This window comes from Leptidea sinapis, chromosome 23 (assembly GCF_905404315.1).
Source record: "Leptidea sinapis chromosome 23, ilLepSina1.1, whole genome shotgun sequence".
Taxonomy (NCBI): domain Eukaryota; kingdom Metazoa; phylum Arthropoda; class Insecta; order Lepidoptera; family Pieridae; genus Leptidea; species Leptidea sinapis.
In genome coordinates, this window is record NC_066287.1 from 12,423,349 (window position 1) to 12,446,050 (window position 22,702).

A 22,702-nucleotide genomic window follows, 5' to 3' on the forward strand; every position below is an offset into this window, starting at 1 on the left:
TATTAACAACAAATTATGAACGTCCTTAAAAGAATTGTTTATTATATTCATAACATTAAACGATGCTATTAATACTATCAATCCACTTCATTTTCTTATCTGTTTCTTTCAAAAGTTTTCTAAGTCTCATTAACCCAGTAATTTCAATAGCTCCGGCCATAAACTTATAACATACTATCGTAGATACGACCTGGCAGCACGTTAATACGTGACTAATTTCTATTTGTGTGCGTTTGCTAATGGTTTAATATCCAAAATATAAACGAGCTTAATTCCAAGCGTGGCTAACTGTTTACGATTTGTCAATTGAAATTGGTTACATTTATAATAAATTCGCTTTCCTTTTATATCTTGCTTTATTTCCGTCAGAGATTTTCTCTACAGCTCCCCTTAACCCGAATAACAATAATGATTGACGGTAGAATAAGGCATATCCGGGTAACAGCATTCTGTGCAAAGAAGCCTTCTACTAGTATAATATACATACATATTAGAGCTTGTTTCTGCGTATGAGAGTAGTTCTTACCTGTCTTATCATCATCATCAGCCGGAAGACGTTCACTGCTGTCCTCATCCAACCTATTCCAGCGATCTTGACCAGATCGTCGGTCCATCTTGTGGGGGGCCTACCATTTGTCCTTAGAGCTATATGCCCTGCACACTTCAGTTTCGCAAACATCTGGGCTATGTCGTTGACTTTAGATCTGCTACGGACCTCATTACTGATTCGATCTCGATTAAAATTAATGTCAAATCAAATGAATACAATACACTTACCTAAAATCCTAAATTAATTGAATATAAATAAATATTTCATTATGAGCAAATACATTCTAAAGGCTTTGTAATAATTTAAAAAATATATAATATTAATATCTTGACGCAATCTTTTCATTATAACATAAACATGAACTGCATTTGCTGGAAATAACGCATAGTGTAATGAAGGGGCGTGATTCCTTTGTTAGTTGCGATATCTATATATCCAATGTAACAGTTACATCGAGAACCCATTGTTCCCCCATACATACACAATCATAGTAATACTACACATAAAAGCGTGAGAACTGAGTAATTTACACTTCCTACCCTAACGTATTAATATTAACGGAATTCTGTGTGGTCAATAGATAAATATGTGGCGGTTTAGTAGAGTTGTAACTAGCAAATATAAATAAAATACGTTTCTACGTCAAAATATAATCTTATATCTTTAAACGAGCAATTCTTGTATATTCTGAATCTCGGAAACGGCTCCAACGATTTTCATAAAATTAAGTATGCAGGGGATTTCGGGGGTGATAAATCGATCTAGCTAGGTTTCAATTTAAAAAAAATGTTTTTATCCATGTTTGAATGAGAAACAGCTACAATAACATTAGAATACAAAGGTAAATTTCGCCACTATATACAAGACTATTATAGCTCAGATGGGACATTGGGTGATCCAGAAAGCAGAAGACCCCGGTTCGAATCCAGATGTCCTATTAGTTTTTTTTTTGTTCAAGTTTTGTACATTTTTAAAAATCCGAGCAAGGCTCGGTCGTCCGGATATTGTAATATAATATACGTTAAGGGTACATACATACATACAAGAACCGCGCGATTGGAAATAATAGTTTGGAACAGAAAAATGTATAATTTCTGTATTATTGATTGATGTAAAGGTATTGTGTGGTGATGCTGATTATTATTATTAAGTATAATTGTGATAAATCAATGAACGAATCTAGGTTAAGTAAAAAAAGTATTTATTTGTCTTTCAGCACTATTATTGCGACACAGAAACTAAAGAACTATTAATAATAAAAGTGAACAAAAACTTCAAAACGAAGCAGTGATAGCATGAAAATATCACGACATGTACCTAACGGCAAGGAAACATCAAACCGTACTGACGCAACAGGACGAGCGCGAGGGGCTTGAAGGGGAACGGGAGGGGGCATTACTTTCTAGCGAGGTCCAGAGATAATGGCTGTATAGTAATTAAGAATCGCGCGGTGGCCGCATGCAAGTCGCAGCTGAAGTCAGGACGATAGAGTTATAATGTACTAGTGTATAGACATACAAAACATGCGAGAGAGAAGAACATCTGCAACGGATCTGTAAAAGGAAAGCGAAACTATTGTAACTGTAAACGAATTTGATTAGCAAGTCGTAAAGAGTCAGCCGCGCCTTGAATTACCTCCTTAGTATTTTGAATAATATTCAACTTGCTAACTCATAATTGAAAAATAACAATTGGTCACGAATTATCGGGCTGTCATGTCTCGTAGCGTGTACACCCTAGTGTAATCTATAGTTAAAGTCAAAGTCAAATTTAAGTCTATGTTTATGGTGAAACAAGCTGAAAAGGATTCATAGTAATAAAATCGCGCGGGCACCGCACGATTCTATTTTCTAGCGGTTTCATATAAATTAAGACCCTCACGATTTCCACGCGATTCTGAAATCGATTCCCGCCGTGTCCGAGAGCACCCTTAGCGTAGGGTCTAGCACTTACGATCATTATTTTTATGCACCTGTATTATGTCTGTAATACATAAGACACTCATTAATAAAATAGAAATTTGCATTTTCTGCTTCGATACAAGCTTTGGCACAACATACTTATCGATCTGTAATTTTTCGTTAAGAAAGATGCGTTAAGCTCAATATTATTTCGTATGAGCGTTGAATGAAAAATATGACAGGTTGGCAACACTTATGTCCAAATAGCAGTTAAAAAACTTTCGAACTTCAATAACTAATTATTAAAATAATTATAGTTGTCGACAGTAGCGCGTCATTGACGTCATTCAATGTGGCTCAGGCTTGACTGTTGTTAGTGATCATAAACAAAGGCATTATGTTAATTATTATTATTTACAACAGTGTTTACGACCTGACATTTCCGCTCACTTTTTAAACTGAATGAACGATAAGTATCTATAAAATCAGAATCTAAACAGGAATACGATTTTATTAAGCAATTTACTTAAATGGTTTTCATTTTTATATTGCCTGTGCCTGAGAAAATTTTACAAAAAATATTTTGTACGTTCTAATTCTCATAAGGATTATTATTCAAAATAGGATTTAAATGACTTATTGAAGGTCAAAAACTATCCATCCGACATCGCCTCAGACCTGAGAAGAACGGGTGCAAGCAACTCAGCGATCATTTTTTAATTAATTTACAATATAATATAATGTACGTACAATAAAATGTATAGTTACATAGCCTCCATTCTGTCTGTGAAAATCATTGATGTTATCCGTTACCTTTACCACACAGACATTGTTTAACAATTCTTTTTATTTTGGTAGTATATACCCGATGTCAGAGCATTGTTTACTTCGTCATAATATAAAACTTGGCTTCTTATCTTTTTCTGTTGCGTATTTTACACTTTCTCCAGATAATAATATAATTTAATTTTTAATTAGAATGAATTAGTACTTATATAGGTAAGTAACTAAGTCGAATAAATTGTATTTGAAATGAGGTGGATATCCGGACACTATATGTTTAACTTACACCGGACAAAACACACTATCCGGTCAAAATACATACAATTTCTCGTTTACACAAGTTAATCACTCCATTGTGTAAATATAGGTGGTAGGTATAGACAAAAATTACAAAGTATGATATTGACATCATAAATCACACATTGAAAAATATAATTAAAATTATTGAAAAGACGTGATATTTATTATGGCTAGCCATATAAGTCAAAAATATGAATAAGCAAGAAAATGGTCAGCGGTTAATCGAAAAAAAATCTAAAATCGTAGGTACGCAATTTAAAATTGGAACTACACTTCGATTCGGTAACAGTTCAATAAACCCTAAAAGTCGTTCCGTAGTTTGATTGCATTCGTACAATTTTTACGCTGTAGATAGTTGATAGATAAGTTTCTGATTGGAGGTAGGTAGAGGTAACAATGGGGAGGTGAATGACTGGACCGTGGGGGCTATCACGGTAACCGCAACCATTCCGGAGCCTCAACTACCGTGTGGCTTTCAACAGATCTTTACAGAGCAATCGACAAGGTCATTTTTCAATGGATATCCAAATTTTTATTATTGAAGCGAAATCTTCTTCACGGCGCGTTATTGAATGAGAGATGGCCGAGGATCGCCTTACTTTGTATTTTTATCATCGTTTTGAAAGTCTTTTTTCAATTTGGCTTAAACAAAGCGCTTTTATATCGTCACTATAAATATTTCTTATGATTGAATCTACTATATGTTTGAAAAAGGTACAGCTCGTGAGAAGAACATACAAGAAACTCAACGGCCACTCTATATAATCAATTAGAGTATAACAAATACCAAATAACATAACAAATCAGTTTGTATGGGTCATCCCATATATGAATCGTCTTCAAAGTTAAAAGCGTTTTAAAAATCATATACTTATTTCTTAATAAAGTATAAATTATTGTATATTGGATGCATCAACCGTTAGAGATTTAAGCTTTTAATAACACAATATCATTGGGTTTAAGTTGTTGTTTGTGTAAGCTGTGTATGTTTTGTCAACATGATGGTCGTGATTACTGTCTTAATTAGTAATCGTATGAAACAAATACAATTGATGAGACCGTAACAGACGGAAATATGAAGGTACAAGGTCAGGGCTATAATACTGCGGATGTATTAACACCTTCCGGTCATACTCTTGAATTTTAACTGAGTGGCTAAATAATAATAATATTTACACACTTTACACAAATTATATCGCCCAACTAGGCATAGCCTTTATAATGGGTACAAGACAACGATATATATAAAACAATATACTTACTTAAACATACATATATAACATAACAGATATAATAATAAACAATAATTTAACATCCATGACTCGTAAACAAACATCCATATTCATAATATAAATGTTTGTAACCTCTAGTAGCGAGGTAACTAACAACTGGGCTATATGGGTCATGTGGTGTAGTTTAGCACTATCGTGATGAAAGACCACATCCATCCTGTTTATCAATTCCAGATCATTTGTTGGTAGTGGAGATCAGAATCGATAGTTCTGCTCAATCCCACCGTACACACACCATCACCTCACCAACCCCGGTACAGCCACGTCTGTGGAGTCTGATCGATATTTTAGGACGACCTGTTTTGGACTTTTTTGTCGTACGTGATCCCCTTTTCATCACCATTTATCAATCTCTTTAAAAATGGTTCAATTCAATTTTTCTTCTTCATCAGACTTCTTTGTACCTAGCTTTTTTCAAATGGGTCGCCAGAGCAATATGATCCACATTAACATCAAAATTCCCGGATCGTACACGCTTAAAGCCACTTTGAGGTACTCTTTACTAACAATGCATCAGGTACATAAACGTTACAAATCATATAGGCCTTATTATTTTTAAGTCTGCATGAGTCGTGTTTTTTTAACTCAGATAGCCTCTGTAAATAACAAACGCCGGATTTAGAGGTGTGGAGGCCCCGGGGCAACAAATGAGTGGAGGCACCTGGCCCCAAATTATTTTCCAAATATGATAGAACAATCATAGAAACTAAGTAAATTTAGATTCTTTTATTATTTAACAAATATACATATAATCGGAAACAAGAATTATCTGAAATTAAATTTTTAGATAAACGAACGGAACCTAGCCGAAAAATCGTTGATGGTTTAGCTGAAATGTAGTTCCTGAAGTACATCACTTCCAGTGCTCAGGACAGAAGGCTTTAAGTTTATTCCCAAGGTGGTTCGAAGCCTATTTTTCATAATTTTCATGAAAATGAGCACTCACTCGTGCAATTTGATACCACCAGATACTAGTCTCAATTTAATTTTTTTTCCGAAGACTATTGTGGGGTCGCTCTTTTGTGGAGGCGCCGGGGCTGTAGCCCGGTTGCACTATATAGCATATATTGCAAATATAGCAGATTTCACCGGTTTTATCACCTCTCCGTTTGCAAAACAAAACTCTTGCACCTACATTTTTGACATTTGGTACGGTAAATTCTATATATTTCGTTTTATGGTTATTTAACAATAGACATGACATATATGACAATATGACAGAATATCGTTTGATTCGTCATACATTTTTCTTTGAATATCAGTGAAGTGTCGTCCGCAAACAATACTATTTTTTTTTTCTCTATAAGATTAGGAAGATCATTTATATACATAAGGTAGAGGAACGGTCCAAGAATAGACCCTTGACTATTACCCCCATACTGAGAGGCGTCCCAGGAGATCTCCTGCCATTCACGTCGACCTTCTGAATTCTATTGTTTAGATATGAAATCAGAAGATCAAGCGCAGTTCCTTTTTAACCGACTTCAAAAAGGAGGAGGTTATCAATTCGATCGGTATTTTTTTTATGTATGAACACCGATTACTGTAAGATTTATGATCCGATTTATGTAATTCTTCTTTTTTTCTTTTGTTTGATGCGAAATAGATGCCATTTGGTCCCATAAAAATTTTACATAGTTTGGCCCAGTAGTTTTCATTTTATGAACATTTATATGAAAATTTTCATCTACCTGGATGACATAATTGTTTTTTGTGTAAGGCTTTTTTTGGAGTTTAAATTCAGGTTGATTATATATTATTATTAACTGACACTAAAACGTAAAAAATAAACTACGTTTAAAAAAACCGACTTAAAAAACTCAAAAGTATCAAAAACAAAAAAAATAATTTAATAAACCTCTTATGCAAACCTATATTTTATATATTTATTTTATTAGGAAAACAAACAGTATTACATGACATAAATAGGTTAAAAAAGTATACATCTATTAACCATTTACAGTTTTCGCATATAAGAGACTATAAGCGTGTTACAAGTAATGAACAAAAATACAAAAAAAGATCAAGAAGTAATACAATAAAAGTATATAGATATAAATACACGAAGACAAACTGAATGGATATTATAGTATTCAGGCATTCAGCAATCAAGAGAACACACACTCATCCAACACCTCGTCAATGTACCTCTTAACGCGTTTGGTGACGTATTGAATATATCGAAATCAGGCAAGTCTACTGATATCTGATTTATTGCTTGTGGACATCTTATAAAATATGAATGTTGCCTGTAATTAGTACTGCAATGAGGCTCGTATATAGTACATTTTGTCCTGGTGTAGTTATTGGGCACTTTGATACCAATTTGTGATGTTAATTTAGAAGAATCTATCTTAGAGTGAAGTAACTTATAGTAAAAAACAGTATCAGCTATTTAACGTCTTATTTGTAATGGAAGTATGTGATGCCTTTTACATCTTATTATATAATCTGCATCATATGTATTACACTTATATTGTAAATATCTTAAAAAAATTGTTTAAATTTTTTCAAGTCTATTAATGTGAACTTCATATTGAGGTTTCCAAACCTGAGAACAATATTCTATACCATTAATATTAATAAAATACTATTATATATTGATAGCTTTGAAGTCGGTGCTAAGCCAAATGTAATAAAGGTACCTCCACTCGCCACGCGTGAAATTGAGCGGGATAGCTTCGTCTAGTCGTTCGTCTTCGTCTCAAAACAACCCAAGCGGACAGACTCGCGTGGCCAGACTACAGTAAGTAAGCTGTTTATAATATTTGGTTTTATTTCATTTAGGTCTTGGCACTGACTTAAAGCTATCAATAGGTAACACATATAGTATTATTTTATTAATATTAAAGGTAAAGGTTTGCATAAGAGTTGTATTAAATTAAATTTTTAGTTATACTTTCAGTTTTTGAAGTCAGTTTTTTTATGCCATAGTGACGTAGTTTGTACCCGTGTACGCCTCGTCAAGATTATTCAAACAAATATCAGTCTCCCTACCCCCATGTACATGAGTATATGTAGTCCCTATCCAGTGCCGAATTGAGGAAGCGTGGGGTCCGTAGCAAACTCTTACAAGGAGCCCTTGATCTATAAATTCAAATATTTTTATTCAAAATAGGATTTAAAATCATTCATTGAACGTCAAAACTACCACCTATTCAAAAGAGACTGCCTCAGACCTGAGAAGAATGGGCGCAAGAAACTCAGCGGGCTTTTTTTTTAAATATGAAATATGGATTACAATGTGATATCGTACAATAAACATTTATAATTAAAGAGCCTGAGGGTGTTCGCTTTATTCCCAGTCCGTGTTGTCATTAAGAAAATCGATTAACAAATCTTTTAAATTTCGTAACACATTTGTTTTGTAGATTTTCCGGAATCATATTGTAGAAGCATATACATCGCCCAACAAAATACTTACTAACTCGACCCAACCGAGTAGTAGGCAAAACAAGTTTATGTTTGTTCCTCGTGTTAACATTATGAATGTCACAGTTTCTAGAAAATTCCTCAATGTGCTTATGATATATTGGTAATAGTCGGTTCCCGAGTGTGTGACTAGTCCGAGTTTTTACATATTTGTGACATCAAGTTAACTCGATAGAATATATAAGTTTCACTCAAAAAATTACGGTCATTCAGAAGAATGGAAATGAAAATGGGTTTAAATATGCGGGGCCCCCTTTCACACGGGGCCCGGAGCAATCGATTGATCTCATGCTACGTGGTTAATCTGGCAATGTCCCTAACTATTGTGTTATAATCAATAATAAAACTACACCATTAAAAGGAGAATATATAATTGACAATAAATATGCAATATCTCTCTTTATATACATTAAATTGACATAAATACTATCTGTGCTCCACACCGCTCTTATATGTTTATAAACATTTGATCACAGTGTTGTACAACGTTTTCATGTTAGGTTAAACATTTCTATACAAAAATGTTATTTCACAAATCGCAACTAATAATATAAAACATTTTTTATTAATATTATTTGTCATGATGTCATTGATGTCATGTTATAAATGTTTGTATACATTTTCCATAAGTGTAGGAGTACTCAAAACATCTAACAATTCCTAACATTTGTTACCAAATGATATTGAAAATGTTTATAAACTTTTTCTAACATCAGTGTGGGAGCACCATATCACTATATTGAATATAAACAATTATTTGACATCCAGCGCACAGAAATGGGTAATATTAATATTCTTATCTACTATACATAATATTAAAAGCACGTTTATATAATTTAAAGTTTAAAGCTAGATAAGTTCATGTACACAAGTGTCATAAGTCTTTAGCTCTATACAGCGTGGCGCTCTAATGACGACAATAATATATGAACACATGGCTAGAGCTAATCTAACCTTTATCGTAAAATAATAATTCTTAAATTTAAAGTAAACAATAAAAAAAAAATTTTCACACAAAAAAATTATATATTTAGGAAACTAAATTTTAATCACCCTTGAGTAGTACGATAGCGCGCGGCTAATAGATAACTTACAGGTTGTTGCGAAATTGTATTATGGAAAATTTAATTATTTATTTGAATTATGTATTTTATTTTTGAATATATTTTTTATGATTATGGTCAAGTAGTTCTACGCATGTGATTATTTAATGTCGCTATTGTTGCTCCACGCTGTATAGATAATTTATATAATCAATTTCTGTTTCCGCATATGTTATCAATATTTTTCTTTTAATTAATTGCTTGAAAATACATTGACTTAAATAATTATGATCGTATACGGAAAAAATTACCATATATATCCCCTCCATCTGCGCATGCGTGTATGAAGTTTATACAGGATGGACCAAAAGTCCGTTTACATTTGAATCGGTTGCCACGTCTAGCAACGGCGGCGGAGGGGGGTGGAGGGGTTACGCATTGCAAGAGAGGCCAATGGGAATTTAGTACCATGGCGTCGGTTAGCGGTAGTCAACGTGCATTTTGTGTACGCGAGTACTATCGAAACAACGATTCTGCGACCTTAGCTCAACGAAAGTTTTGCAATCATTACAAGATACGACACAAAAATCAAGCTCCATCAGGTGTGTTAATTAAATAATGGGTGCTCAAGTTTGAGAAGACGGGTTCAACAATGGATTTACCTCGATCTGGCCGGCCTAGAACGTCGAGGGACCCCGAAAACGTGGAGCGAGTAAAATCGTCTGTTCGTGACCAACCTGGACTATCAACTCGAAAGCGGTCTGCTGTCCTTAACGTGCCAAGATAATGATGTATTAAACCGCATTCTCAAGAAAGATTTAAGTCTACATTCCTATAAAATCCAAATGGTGCAGGAATTAAGGCCTCAGGACCATGCCACTAGGTTGCAGTTTGCGAACGAAATGGTAGAGCGATTCACCAGTTTTACAAACATTTTTTTCTCAACAAGGCACACTTCCACCTAAATGGGCATGTTAATAGACAAAATTGTCGTTATTGGAGTGACACTATGTCATAGTGATCAAAAACCCCTGCATTCCAGCCAACCAACCCAGTAACTCTTGACGAATTAAAGGATCGTATTCGCACAGAAATCCAAAACATCTCAACAGAAACATGTAAAGCTGTCATCGAAAATTTCCGCTCTAGATTGCAGCAATCCCAGAATAATGAAGGATTGCATATGGATGATGTGATTTTTAAGAAATAAATTCCCCTTTTGTTTACTATCGAAAACAATAAACAGTTTTGATCTACTGTAATTAGTTTTTTTTAATCATCATTCCAATTATAAACGGACTTTTGGTCCACCTGTATAATTTATACGTCTAGATAGCCTCTTGCTGTTAGACAGGCATGAAAACAGTTTTTCGACGTTTCCACAGCTGTCTTACAGTTACAGTATCAGAACTGATTTACTAATAGAATATTAAGAGAACTCCACGTTTATAATAAAATAACATCGATAGAAATCTTTGTACTGTATACTTTACTAGTTTATAGATTAGTCAAGGCAGTTGTATGCGTGTATATTCCTGCCGCGGCAGATATTTTCGAACGTTGACCTCCTACAGATATCCCTTTTGCTTCTGTACTAAAATTGTCTTTCCTTCCCGCTCACACGTCCACTTATACCAAGTTTTCAATCGCAAAGTGCGTGCATTGAACATTTATAAATCTATACAAATATTAATTCTAGTGGTAAAGAGAGTCAGAAATATAATAATAGTATTTGTAACTTAATGAAATAATTACAGAGTATAGCCACATTTTCAACGCACCACAATATATACATTAGCGTAAAAATTTATGAAGTTTCTAAGAGTAACACTGTCTTTTATTCTAAATTTATATTTTGTTTACTGCCGTTAATATTTTAGTAACGAAATACTATATTTTTCATCTTAATTTGTATCAAAAATATTAAATTATGGTCTATATCATCCTTGAAATACATTCTAAACGTCATTCCGAAAAGAATGAGTAATATTTTAAAGAAATTTATCAAAAATTAACACGTTTATTAACGTAACGACTAACCTATATAATAAACATTGACTCGGTGTGCAAATTATTTAAAATAACTACAATATTTTAATCTTTTTTTCTTCAATTTCAATAAGAGCTATTTACTAAAACAAAGAGCATTGAATTTAATGAATGTCAACCAAGCTATACCACATCCAATGATATCAGTTTTAATATGAGCATCATCCCCCTCTCGCTGACATCGAACACAACGTTTTTTTTTATGGAATAGGAGGACAAACGAGCGTACGGGTCACCTGGTGTTAAGTGATCACCGCCGCACATAGGTAGATTTCGACGATTTAGGCGGCCAAAAGTCATTTTTTCAAAGTCAATTTAGCCATAAAACTTTGACCGGTACCGTTACAAGACACTTCCATGAATCTATCCTCACTATCCCCACCCTTGGGCCATGTGCCATGAATTATTTACACATAGTCGAAACTTGACCTCCGTTCCCGGTGTACGTTACAGTTCTCGACGCGTCGCGTCGTTCACTGTGCAACTTCTCTTACAAAGTCCATATTTTTTTTGTGAAGTTAATTACCTTAGTGAAAGTGATGGATTCGCATAATTCAGGTATGAATCTTTGAAACTATATATAATAATGGTGTTTTATTACAGATTGTCATATTTTTTTTCACTTGTAAGACAAGATGTTTTTTGTACAAATTTATCATTGATTTTCGATTTCTCAAGAGTTTTAATTATACTTCAGGGTCCATCCCACCTGTTTTCTTCTCTTTTACGGTATAAACAGGGTCTTCGTATTATAGTAAACAAAAAATTTGCCGCTAGAAACCGCAAATCTCGGAAAAATCCTTAATCAAAGATTTTTTGTAAAAAAACAAGAAAAAAAAATATTTTTTCTAACGCTTCTAAAATATAGTTGTCTTCGTTTTAGGGTCATCAAATACCTCTGGCGTGAAGGTAGTGACGAAAAAATATTTATTTGACCTAATGCAGGGACAAAACTTACCTTCTTTTGATGAGAAATTGGATTATTTAGAGAATTACTTGCTGGTGCGCTATGGTGATACAGAAGACAATAAAAAAACTCTTAAGCATAAATTTTCATACGTTAGATCGCAAATGAAACAAAGATGGTTGAAAGCACATAAAAATAAAGAGTTTTTCGAAAAAAATAATAGTTCTTGGTTAGGTGGAACCTTTGAGATTCCGATTGAAACAACTCATCGCCAGGGTCGTCCAAGTAAATCGTTTGCCGATTTGAGTGAGCGAAGCAAGAGAAGGAAAACAGAAGAAATACGTTCTTCTGTGGACCCTGAAGTAATAGTCCATGCTGCGCAAGTACTTTTACAATCAGATGGAAAAAGAAATGCGTCCAAAGTCCTGAAGGACGTAACCAATTCGCCAACAAAAGCCAGTCAATACAAAAAGGCTTATTCTAAGGTTGATGAAGCTATCCCTCCGTTGACCCCCTTCGAAGCACTTAAGATGTTTGTTGAGGCTGATCTCACACGTAGGCAATATGAAATAATAAGAGCAACAAACAAAAGACATTTCCCTTGTTATGACCTTTTGTTGAAAGCGAAGCAAGAGTGTTACCCGCCGAAATCGGCTTTACGGGTAACGGCTACCTGCGCGGAAATGGACCTTCAAAGCCTAATTGATCACACCGCTACGCGCTTATCGAAATTCCTGGAAGAAGTTTTGATAACACTTAATTCTAATGAAAGACAATCATTAACTATTATATTGAAATGGGGTTGTGACGGCTCACAACAAACGCGGTATAAGCAGAAATTTACAGAAGATGCCGACTCTGATGCAAATATATTCTTGAGTTCTTTTGTTCCAATCCAAATTGTCTGTGGAGAACAGGGCAAAAAGGTTGTATGGCAGAATCCTTCACCTTCGTCACCACGATTTTGCCGACCGATTAGATTTCGCTTCGTGAAAGAATCAACAAATATCACTAGAGAAGAAATAGCATATGTAGAAAATGCACAAAAGCGCCTGACCGCAACAAAAGTTGATATTAATTCTAACGAATATACGTTTCGGCATATTATGAAAATGACGATGATTGACGGCAAAGTATGCAACGCAGCTACAAACACTTCTTCAACAAGTCGGTGTTTTATATGTGGAGCGACATCAAAAGACTTCAATGATCTTAGTAAAAATAATGTAGTAAAATGTCCCGAAGCTCTCGAGTTTGGAATCTCTAATTTACACGCCAGGATACGGCTTTTTGAAAGCATTTTGCATTTAGCATATAAATTACCCGTAAAAAAGTACAGAGAAAGGAGGACCCCAGAGGAAAAGTTGTTAGAAGAACAAAGAAAAAGGGAAATTCAAGAAAGATTCAGAACAGAAACTGGCCTTTTAGTTGATATGCCTAAAGCTAACTTTGGTAACACAAATGATGGGAATACCAGTAGACGCTTTTTTGATGACACTGAATTGGCTGCTGAGATTACAGGCATTAACCATTAAGTTATCCATAGGTTGAAGGTTATATTAGAGGTGATTACTAGTGGCCATAAAATTGATGTTTCTAAATATAATAACTACGCTTTGGATACAGCAAAGTTATATGTTGATCTTTATGGATGGCACCCCATGACGCCAACAATGCATAAGATTTTAATCCACGGTGAAAGCATCATCGAACATGCATTGCTGCCGATAGGACAGCTGTCAGAAGAAGCGGCAGAGGCACGCAACAAACACTTTCGCACCTACAGGCTCAATTACGCGAGAAAGTTTTCGCGCGAAGAGTGCAACTTAGATATTTTTCATAGATTATTATTATCATCAGATCCATTGTTAAGTAGTTTGAGGCCAATCAGGAAAACCTCACATAAATCTTTTTTAAGCGAAACTATTGCAATGTTGTTGCCTGGGGATCCAAATGAGACCGAAAATGAAATATAGGACTCCGACACATCTTTTTCTGAAGATTAATAACTTTTTATAAAATGTTTTATTTTTTTTGTTTTTTATATGATATCCATATACAATGGAATAAAATTATTTTGTAAATATCAAATGTCTTATTTTTTTTCATATTAGTGTACTTATTTAGATTTTTTTATATATATTTAGTTATATAGGTAAATATATATATTTATATATATATTTTTTTATACAGTTAAAAGTCTCAAAGGGCCTCTACATGTTGGACCCATGCCCCCATGCAAGCCTCTCAAAGGACCGGACCGCATCGTCCCGTGAATTACTCCGCTGAGACAACATAATAATATAAATTTTTATTAAAACCTTAATATTTATATATATTTTTAGTAAATAATTTATTAAAAATTTTTGTTTTACTCCATACAGTGTTTCATTTTATAATAACCTCTTTTAATTACTAAAACCCCATTTAAAAGCTGTTAACACAGTAAAATGTTTTTGGCCGCCTAAATTCGCGAAATCTACCTATGCGCGCCGCCCACATTCTCTTGCAACACCAGAGGAACCACAAGAGCGTTGCCGGCCTTTAAGGAAGGTGTACGCGCTTTTTTTGAAGGTACCCATGTCGTATCGTCCCGGAAACACCGCACAAGGAAGCTCATTCCACAGCTTTGTAGTACGAGGGAGAAAGCTTCTTGAAAACCGCACTGTGGAGGACCGCCACACATCCAGATGGTGGGGATGATATCCTAACTTGTGGCGTGTCGTGCGATGGTGAAATTCGGCGGCAGGAATCAGGTGAAACAGCTCTTCGGAACACTCCCCGTGATAAATGCGGTAGAAGACACACAATGAAGCGACGTCTCTACGCAACGCCAAGTGATCCAGCCGTTCACAGAGCACTGAGTCCCCGACAATTCGAGCTGCTCTACGTTGCACGCGGTCAAATGGATCGAGCAGATACTGGGGTGCACCAGACCAGAGATTACAGCAATACTCCATGTGTGGCCGGACCTGCGCTTTGTAGAGCGCTAGAATGTGGGCCGGCTTGAAGTATTGCCGTGCTCTATTGATGACGCCCAGCTTCTTCGAAGCCAATTTGGCTTTGCCCTCCAGATGGCCACGGAATTGGCAATCGCTCGAGATTTCGAGACCCAGTATTCCGATACTAGGCGCGGCTTTAAGAGAAGTGTTCTCGAAGAGCGGTGATACGACAAATGGGGTTTTTTTAGTGGTAAACGCGCAAACTTGAGTCTTCTGGGGGTTAAATTGGACAAGGTTCAATTTACCCCATTCCGCGACCTTCGACGCGGTCGACGATTTTCCGAGAGAGACCTGCATGGCCCGTGTATACGGCATCACCAGTGCTGTCACCTGCATAGCAATGCATGTTGGAGGTGTCCAACATATCATTGATATGCAGAAGAAACAGCGTAGGAGATAGCACACAGCCTTGGGGCACTCCAGCATTCACGGGCTTCGGGTTCGAGCAATATCCGTCGACAACGACCTGTATGCTACGCCCAGTGAGGAAGCTGGAGGTCCACTTGCACAAGCTCTCGGGAAGCCCAAATGATGGAAGTTTTGAGAGGAGCGCCTTATGCCATACACGATCAAAGGCCTTCGCTATATCCAGGCTAACTGCCAGGCCTTCCCCCTTGGTTTCAATAGCCGCCGCCCATCTATGTGTTAGGTATACCAGAAGATCACCTGCCGACCGTCCATGGCGAAAGCCGTACTGTCGGTCGTTGATCAACTGGTGACCCTCTAGGTATACTAAAAGCTGGTGGCTAATTATGCTCTCCATGATTTTGGAGAGCAGGGAGGTGATAGCAATAGGCCTGTAGTTCGCCGGATCCGAACTGTCTCCTTTTTTTTGGATCGGATGGACAAGGGCTGAGTTCCATGAGTCAGGGACTACGCCTTTGGAATAAGAGTGCCGGAATTAACGCGTTAGCACCGGCGTCAACTCAGGGGCACACGTTCTAAGCACGAATGGAGAAATGCCATCCGGCCCGCTCGACTTCCTGACGTCCAACGAAAACAGAGCTCGCCTAACAGTTTTCTGTCTGAACTGTACTTCAGGCATAGAGCTCTGACACCGCGGGTGACATCCGATGTTTGGTTCGCATCGGATTTTACTAAATCGCGCGAGTTGAATGCAGAGATAATTGATGACCATAATCATGAGTGTGTCGATAAATTTAAACAATGCGACATGTTACAAATAATAAAATCTCAAATTTTTATTCTGCCTTACTTCAACACATGTCATAAACATTTTTGGCCATTTCTTGTGCTTGGGGATAAAAACTCATTTTCTTTGGAACTGAAACTGATATACGCGTATCAGTAATTATATTATTAAAATCAAGAAAATAACACGTGATCGCAACTTTAGTATTAACACGATAACACGGCAAGCGTACGATAACTGTCAACGGCGGCACATCACTACACTGCAGGCGCGCCACGAGAGGTACTCCCGCTCTTAACTTCAGGCAATAGTTGTATTCAACTAGCTTTCCGTATATTAGGTGCAATATATTAATTAATACAATACATAGATAATGTGCGACCTATTTGGATGTATCAATGTCGTGTTTAGCTTACATCAGCTTCATGTTCAAAATAGACTCTTTACGACATGTCAATCAAAATTGTTTACAATTACCCTATCTTGCTGTATCTCCGTTACATATGTTCTATTCACTCACACACTTTGTTTTTCTATACGTTAGTACATTGTAAGTTTATAATACAATATGCGTATTCAAAGAAATGTTCTTCAATGGCGCAACAAATTCATCTTTTATCAAAGTTGTATATTATAGTTAAATTTAGTTGACGCCTTATTTAACACTGTAAAATGTATAGCATAATATAAGTATTATCTATTTCCAGTACAAACTTAATATTGGTAAATTCATATAATTTCATTGATAATCTTATATCTAGATGCTTTGATTTTAACGATATCTTCTACCGGCAGTTTAAGTTTCCAATTTATTTAAATGGTCTTAATAATTATTTTTCCCCACGTGGATCTCTGCGTTATAATGTGATGCAATTTATTTAGCCTTGTGTATTGTGCAGTCAAATTAATATTTACTTGACAGATGCAGTTCTACTATTACAATTTTAACACAGATATATTATAAAACATCCGAATAATGAAATCAAAATGTGTCACAATTGGGACGCATTTAATATATAATATTCCTGAGTGTACATAGTAAGTGATCATCACATTATGATATCATCATCATGTCAGTGGAATATGGCGGTCAGAAATCTCTACAATCGTACCATTTAAAACTGTCAACTGACATTTTGAAATTCTTTGGCGACAATATGCGATCAGTGCCCTCTATTTGACATTGACAGTAAGAACGTAAAAAATAATGAATTATATTATAATTTTATTAATCAATATTATCATCTCCATATTAATTAAAATTATGCTAAATATTAAACCATTTGTCTGCACAATATTATTCAAAGGAAATCTGTGGGTATACGTTAATGTATAATATATTACACTAATAATAAGGAACCTTCAAATTAATTATTAAACCTATTGCACAAATGTTATAATTATTAATTTACTTAATTCGCCAAATTAACCGGGTTAAATGTACCTATATATATCACAATTTAATACACATAATATAATATTTAGGTACTATAATATTAAAATTAATATAAAAATTGTTTCGAGAGAGCCGAGTTGTAAAAATATATAAAAATAATAGCCATGTTTACATAATTATTAAGACCGGTTTCTCCATACTGTTTGGTGGGTTCGTTCAATTTTTCTCCCAACCACATCTTAATTTGGGCCCGAGGTAAGGGTAGCGGTGGATTCGGTCTATATGCTACTCTATGTCTATTTATATATTTAAATAAAAACGGTTACGAGATCAATTACATTAATCAAAGACATTGTTATTGCTAGATATTATTATGCGAAGAGTCACATAGTTTCAAAAGACCAACACCTCAAGCCTGTCAGTAAATATATCAGAGCCCACGTGAGCTTCTACAGGCGATTAAACAATTTCAATACTCTGTCGCTAGTGTTCGATACGCGTGTACTGCCAGAAGACGCTGATTTCTGCTACGAGTGTCATTATCAGAAATGTACAGTCGAATCAGCTCATTGGGAATATTAGGGAAATCTATTCATCCGCTCGTTTACTTTCATTAACATTGTTGCTTGGTGGAGAGCCCGTCTGGTTTCTAGAATGTTTTACCCAAGATAACCGATAGCAAGTATCTATTTATGACACACTTTAGCAACTATATAATATAGCAAGTGACTAAAATGTAGCCATGTTAAACAATACCATGCAATAAATTTCTTAGTTGATATTCATACAAACTATTTATTCATTATATTGTATCTATTATTGTTAGTAATTTGCTTAAAATCCTTGTTAAATTTGTAGTTCGAACTGTAATTAAATTAATGTCTTGCAATGAGAGTGGTGTATGCACCAGTAACTGGCATTCATACCAGATTATAAACCTATAAGACCATAATTATTTTAAATGTTTTGTATGTAATGCTGTTGGTGTGTCAATTAAAAAAAAATAATTACTGTTGTTGGCGGGAGTTAAGGGGCAAAGGTTGGCCCTTGATGATAAGTCACAGGAGACTGATCGCTGCGGATGCGAAAGGCGTCCTTTAAATGTAATAAAGATCTTCACCGTACATTTTGTTTGAATGCATCTACTAAAAGTCCATTATTGAGCGAAGCGAAGCGCATCTGAGCGGAGCTCCCACCGGGTGACTCCAATTGATTTCTGTGTTAAATAGTTTCTCGGCCATTTCTGGACCGATTTTAAAAAGTTTATGAACTTGTAGGGGTTTATATACTCATGGAACATTGTATGCGTGGTCAGTCACCCGCAAGTTACCGTCCGAACGGTCGTATGTAAAACACCTATTAAATAAAGAGTACATTTAGTTCCACGTCAGTGTTTATCTCATTTCTCAATACGACAATCCTAAATTGGTGACCCCGACGTGATCTATTGTGGCCATCTCGCGTTGACTTTCAGTGTATTTAGAATGAACCCCGCTATGCCTAGCCATTTACCCGTACCCAATCCGTCTGGCATTACGCCACACACAGCTACGATTAAAGGAGAAGAAACGGGCCTAGCGACGATTTCAGTGTCGGCGAGGATACCAGAGTTTTGGGTAGAATCATAAGCCCTAATAAGCTAGGAGAAGAGTGCAAATTCCAATTGTTGCTTTCGAAATTGGGTCGTGATGCATTACAACAAGTAGCAGATATTGTCTACAATCCACCGGAAAGCGGCAAATATACAGCCCCCAAAACGAGACTTCTACAACTGTTCGAAGAGTCGCCGGAATGGTAGTTCCACAAGTTAGTGAGTGAATTAGGCTCACAGAAACCCTCACAGCTTCTAAGAAAAATGCGCGAATTGGCCCGTAACTGCTAAGCTAGCGAGGGGACAGTACAGAATATATGGACATCTCGTTTACCTCCAGCGGTCAGGGCAGTATTGGCAGCGAGCCAGGACCAGAAGCTGGACACCTAGCACCGATAGCGGATAAAGTAATGGAGAGCGTGCAACAAGGCTCGCTTCCAGGTGAGATGGCTTCCGTAAGCAACGAGCAGATGACCGCTAAAAATAGTGAGCTCTATACACACTTAAACAAATTAGTGTTGGAGGTGGCAGCTCTCCGGGAAGAAGTTCGGAGTAGGCCACGTAACAACTTCCGAGGCAGGTCACGGTCAAGGGGCAGGTCAGGCACCAGAAGTAATTCGGCGGGCAGCACTCCATCAAGCCCCGACTGGCTGTGTTATTTCCACTACCGGTTTGGATCCAGGCCTCGGAAGTGCGAGGAATCCTGCAACTTTGTTCGTAAATCGCATCCGGAAAACTGAATGAGGCGAGCTCCATGGGGACGGGAGAAATGATCGCTTTTTTAGAAAACCATCGTCTCTGCGTTTTCGACCGCAAGAATGCACTGCGTTTTTTGGTCGACACAGGTGCCAATGTATCAGTGATACCTATTTCAAAAGTGAGTAGACACTATAGATGATATAAGTTAATAAAATTGTAAATTGTTTAAAATTTTAAAAAGGGGAGGATGACTGTAGGGATTTATATACTCATGGAACATTGTATGCGTGGTCAGTCACCCGCAAGTTACCATGACGAACGGTCGTATGTAAAACACCTATTAAATAAAGAGTACATTTAGTTCCGCGTCAGTGTTTATCTCATCTCTCAATACGACAATTCTAAAAACTCATAGAAAGCTTTCGAAATTTTTTAGGTTATTGCCAAGACAGAATTTTGAATTTCGATTTGGTTCAATTATTATAATTAAAAAACAAACAATTTGCAAATCAGCATAAGTTTCTCATGTGACCAAATAAGGCGCTAATTCCTCATGTCTAAATATATTATATATATAATTATAAAGACTTAGTTTACCTCGCTTCGCTCAAATATTCGCCGCAGCGATGCGGTTCGACGAGCGATTGCGGCATCCTAGTATAGGTATAAAGACCGAGACGTTTTACCGAGAATAGCCAGAACAAATGGACACATAAAAATTTAAATTTGGCATGTAATGATTAGTAATAAATAAGGTACTTTGAAATTACAAACAGACAAGTGAATGTTATTAAATGTATAGACAGCGTTCGGTTGTTTTTGTCAATGCACCAGTGGGAGACTCAACATAATATATAGGTACCACAACGGCACTTTTTTCTGCCTTGAAGCAGTAATGTGAAAGCATTACTGTGTTTCGGTCTGAAGGGCGCCGAAACTAGTGCCGTAGATTACTAGACAAACGAGACTTAACAAGTTATGCCTCAAGGTTGCGAGCGCAAGTGTAGTGCCTCTCAGAGTCAGCAGGTCGCGTCCCGAGCCCGGGCCGGTAGTAGCGGGCCGCCAGGTCGGCCAGGTCGCGCCGCAGCTGCAGCGCCTGCGCCCGCAGGTGTTGGTTGCGCGTGCGCAGGACGCGGTGCTGGTCCTCGCGCTCGTCCGTGTGCTGCGGCACCAGCCACCGCAGGTACAGCTCTACCGAGTATACATTTACAATATTAACAAGGAAAACAATATATATTTTACTAGCTTATGCCCGCGATATTGTCCGCGTTGAATTCTAATCACCCTCGCTCGGAAACGTTTCGCGCTAAAATTTTTCTATGTTTTCTTGAATTTATCGCAAACATACAGACAGACTGTTAGTGTTGAAGGTCTCCAGGTAGGGATTGAAGAAAAATGAAGAACTACATTAAATGTAAAGTGATTATTTATTAATAGGCTCTAATAATTATTTATGCAACTGTTGTGTAATAAGGAGTATTAAAACACGAACATGGATTTATCACACGAGGCGAAGCCGAGTGTGATAATAGTATCACACGAGTGTTTTAATACCTAGTTATCAACAGTTGCATACAAGACTTTATCTACACCCAGACTATAAATCCTCTAAAAGATTCTGGAACAGTTAGCTTACTGCGAAAATTAAAACACCAGTAGTAACCTAATATCATTCATTACTGATTATATACAAATAAACTAAGTATTAATGAAACAATTATTTAGTAATTTACACTTTGTTTACTGCAATAATTAAAATTCACTCGAATATTCAGCGTTTAAAATGAATCGCTCATTTTTTGTAAAGAAAACAATAAAAATATCGTAGAAAAATGGCGATTCGAATTATCTGCTTTTTTTTTATGGCGCGCGGCGTTCTGGTAGTGTGGAACGCGCGTAAAGGAAACTGTTCTTTTTTTGAAATTCATACAGATACCACGCATCGAGCAATAAGAATGTGGCTGTCTGTTAAAACTCTTTGCGCATGAAGGGATCGAAAAAATAAAAAAATTTCAGAAGGGTTGGCAGACCTATATAAACATTGGTTGCGAACGACAAAAATACATACACATACAAATTTTTAAGCTGATTGATTGAAGGCTGCAGTAGTTCCTAAAATACTGGCAAGAGTCGTGGCATTCTTGTGCTGTTACAAGAGAATGGGCGGCGGTGATCACTTATTTATTTATTATCACCATAAGATGATCATTACACTCACTTCTCCTTCACTTAAAAAAAAATTAAATGATAGAACAAATTGTTTGGACTGGACGTGATAATAATAATGTCTCGACAATGTGACCTAAGTATAAGATGTTCAAACTATTTTGAATCTCTGGCGTCTTAGGTAATGTGATATTGACAGTTTCACTTGCTAAATAAATATCTTAATTATAAAAGTCACTTCACACTATACTAAAATAAAGTATAAGTACTTTTTTAACGTAACAAAAGAAAAATCCTTCAAAGTTTATTTCTCGTGCTATTGAAATAAAACTTCTTAAGAAGCCACTACGAGGTAACTGGACGACAATGCAACGGAACCGGAAGTCCGTTACGGCAATATGACGTCACGTTTCTGTACCATCCGGGTTTTGGTTTCTT

General features: G+C 36.2%; 1 protein-coding gene across 2 annotated transcripts in view; it reads right to left on the bottom strand.

Moving 5' to 3' along the window:
- LOC126971109 (myotubularin-related protein 9) overlaps positions 1–22,702 on the bottom strand; it is a 339,153-nt gene that overhangs the window by 296,949 nt on the left and 19,502 nt on the right. The window contains exon 10 of one of the 2 annotated variants that reach the window (XR_007730818.1): positions 15,230–21,289. Coding sequence is in view for 1 of the 2 variants with exons in the window: in XM_050817263.1 (XP_050673220.1) it covers positions 21,075–21,289 (215 nt within the window). In the remaining variant the exon portion in view is untranslated. Of the gene's footprint in view, positions 1–8,612; positions 21,290–22,702 lie in introns of those variants that run through there. The other variant, XM_050817263.1, reaches the window with a different exon arrangement.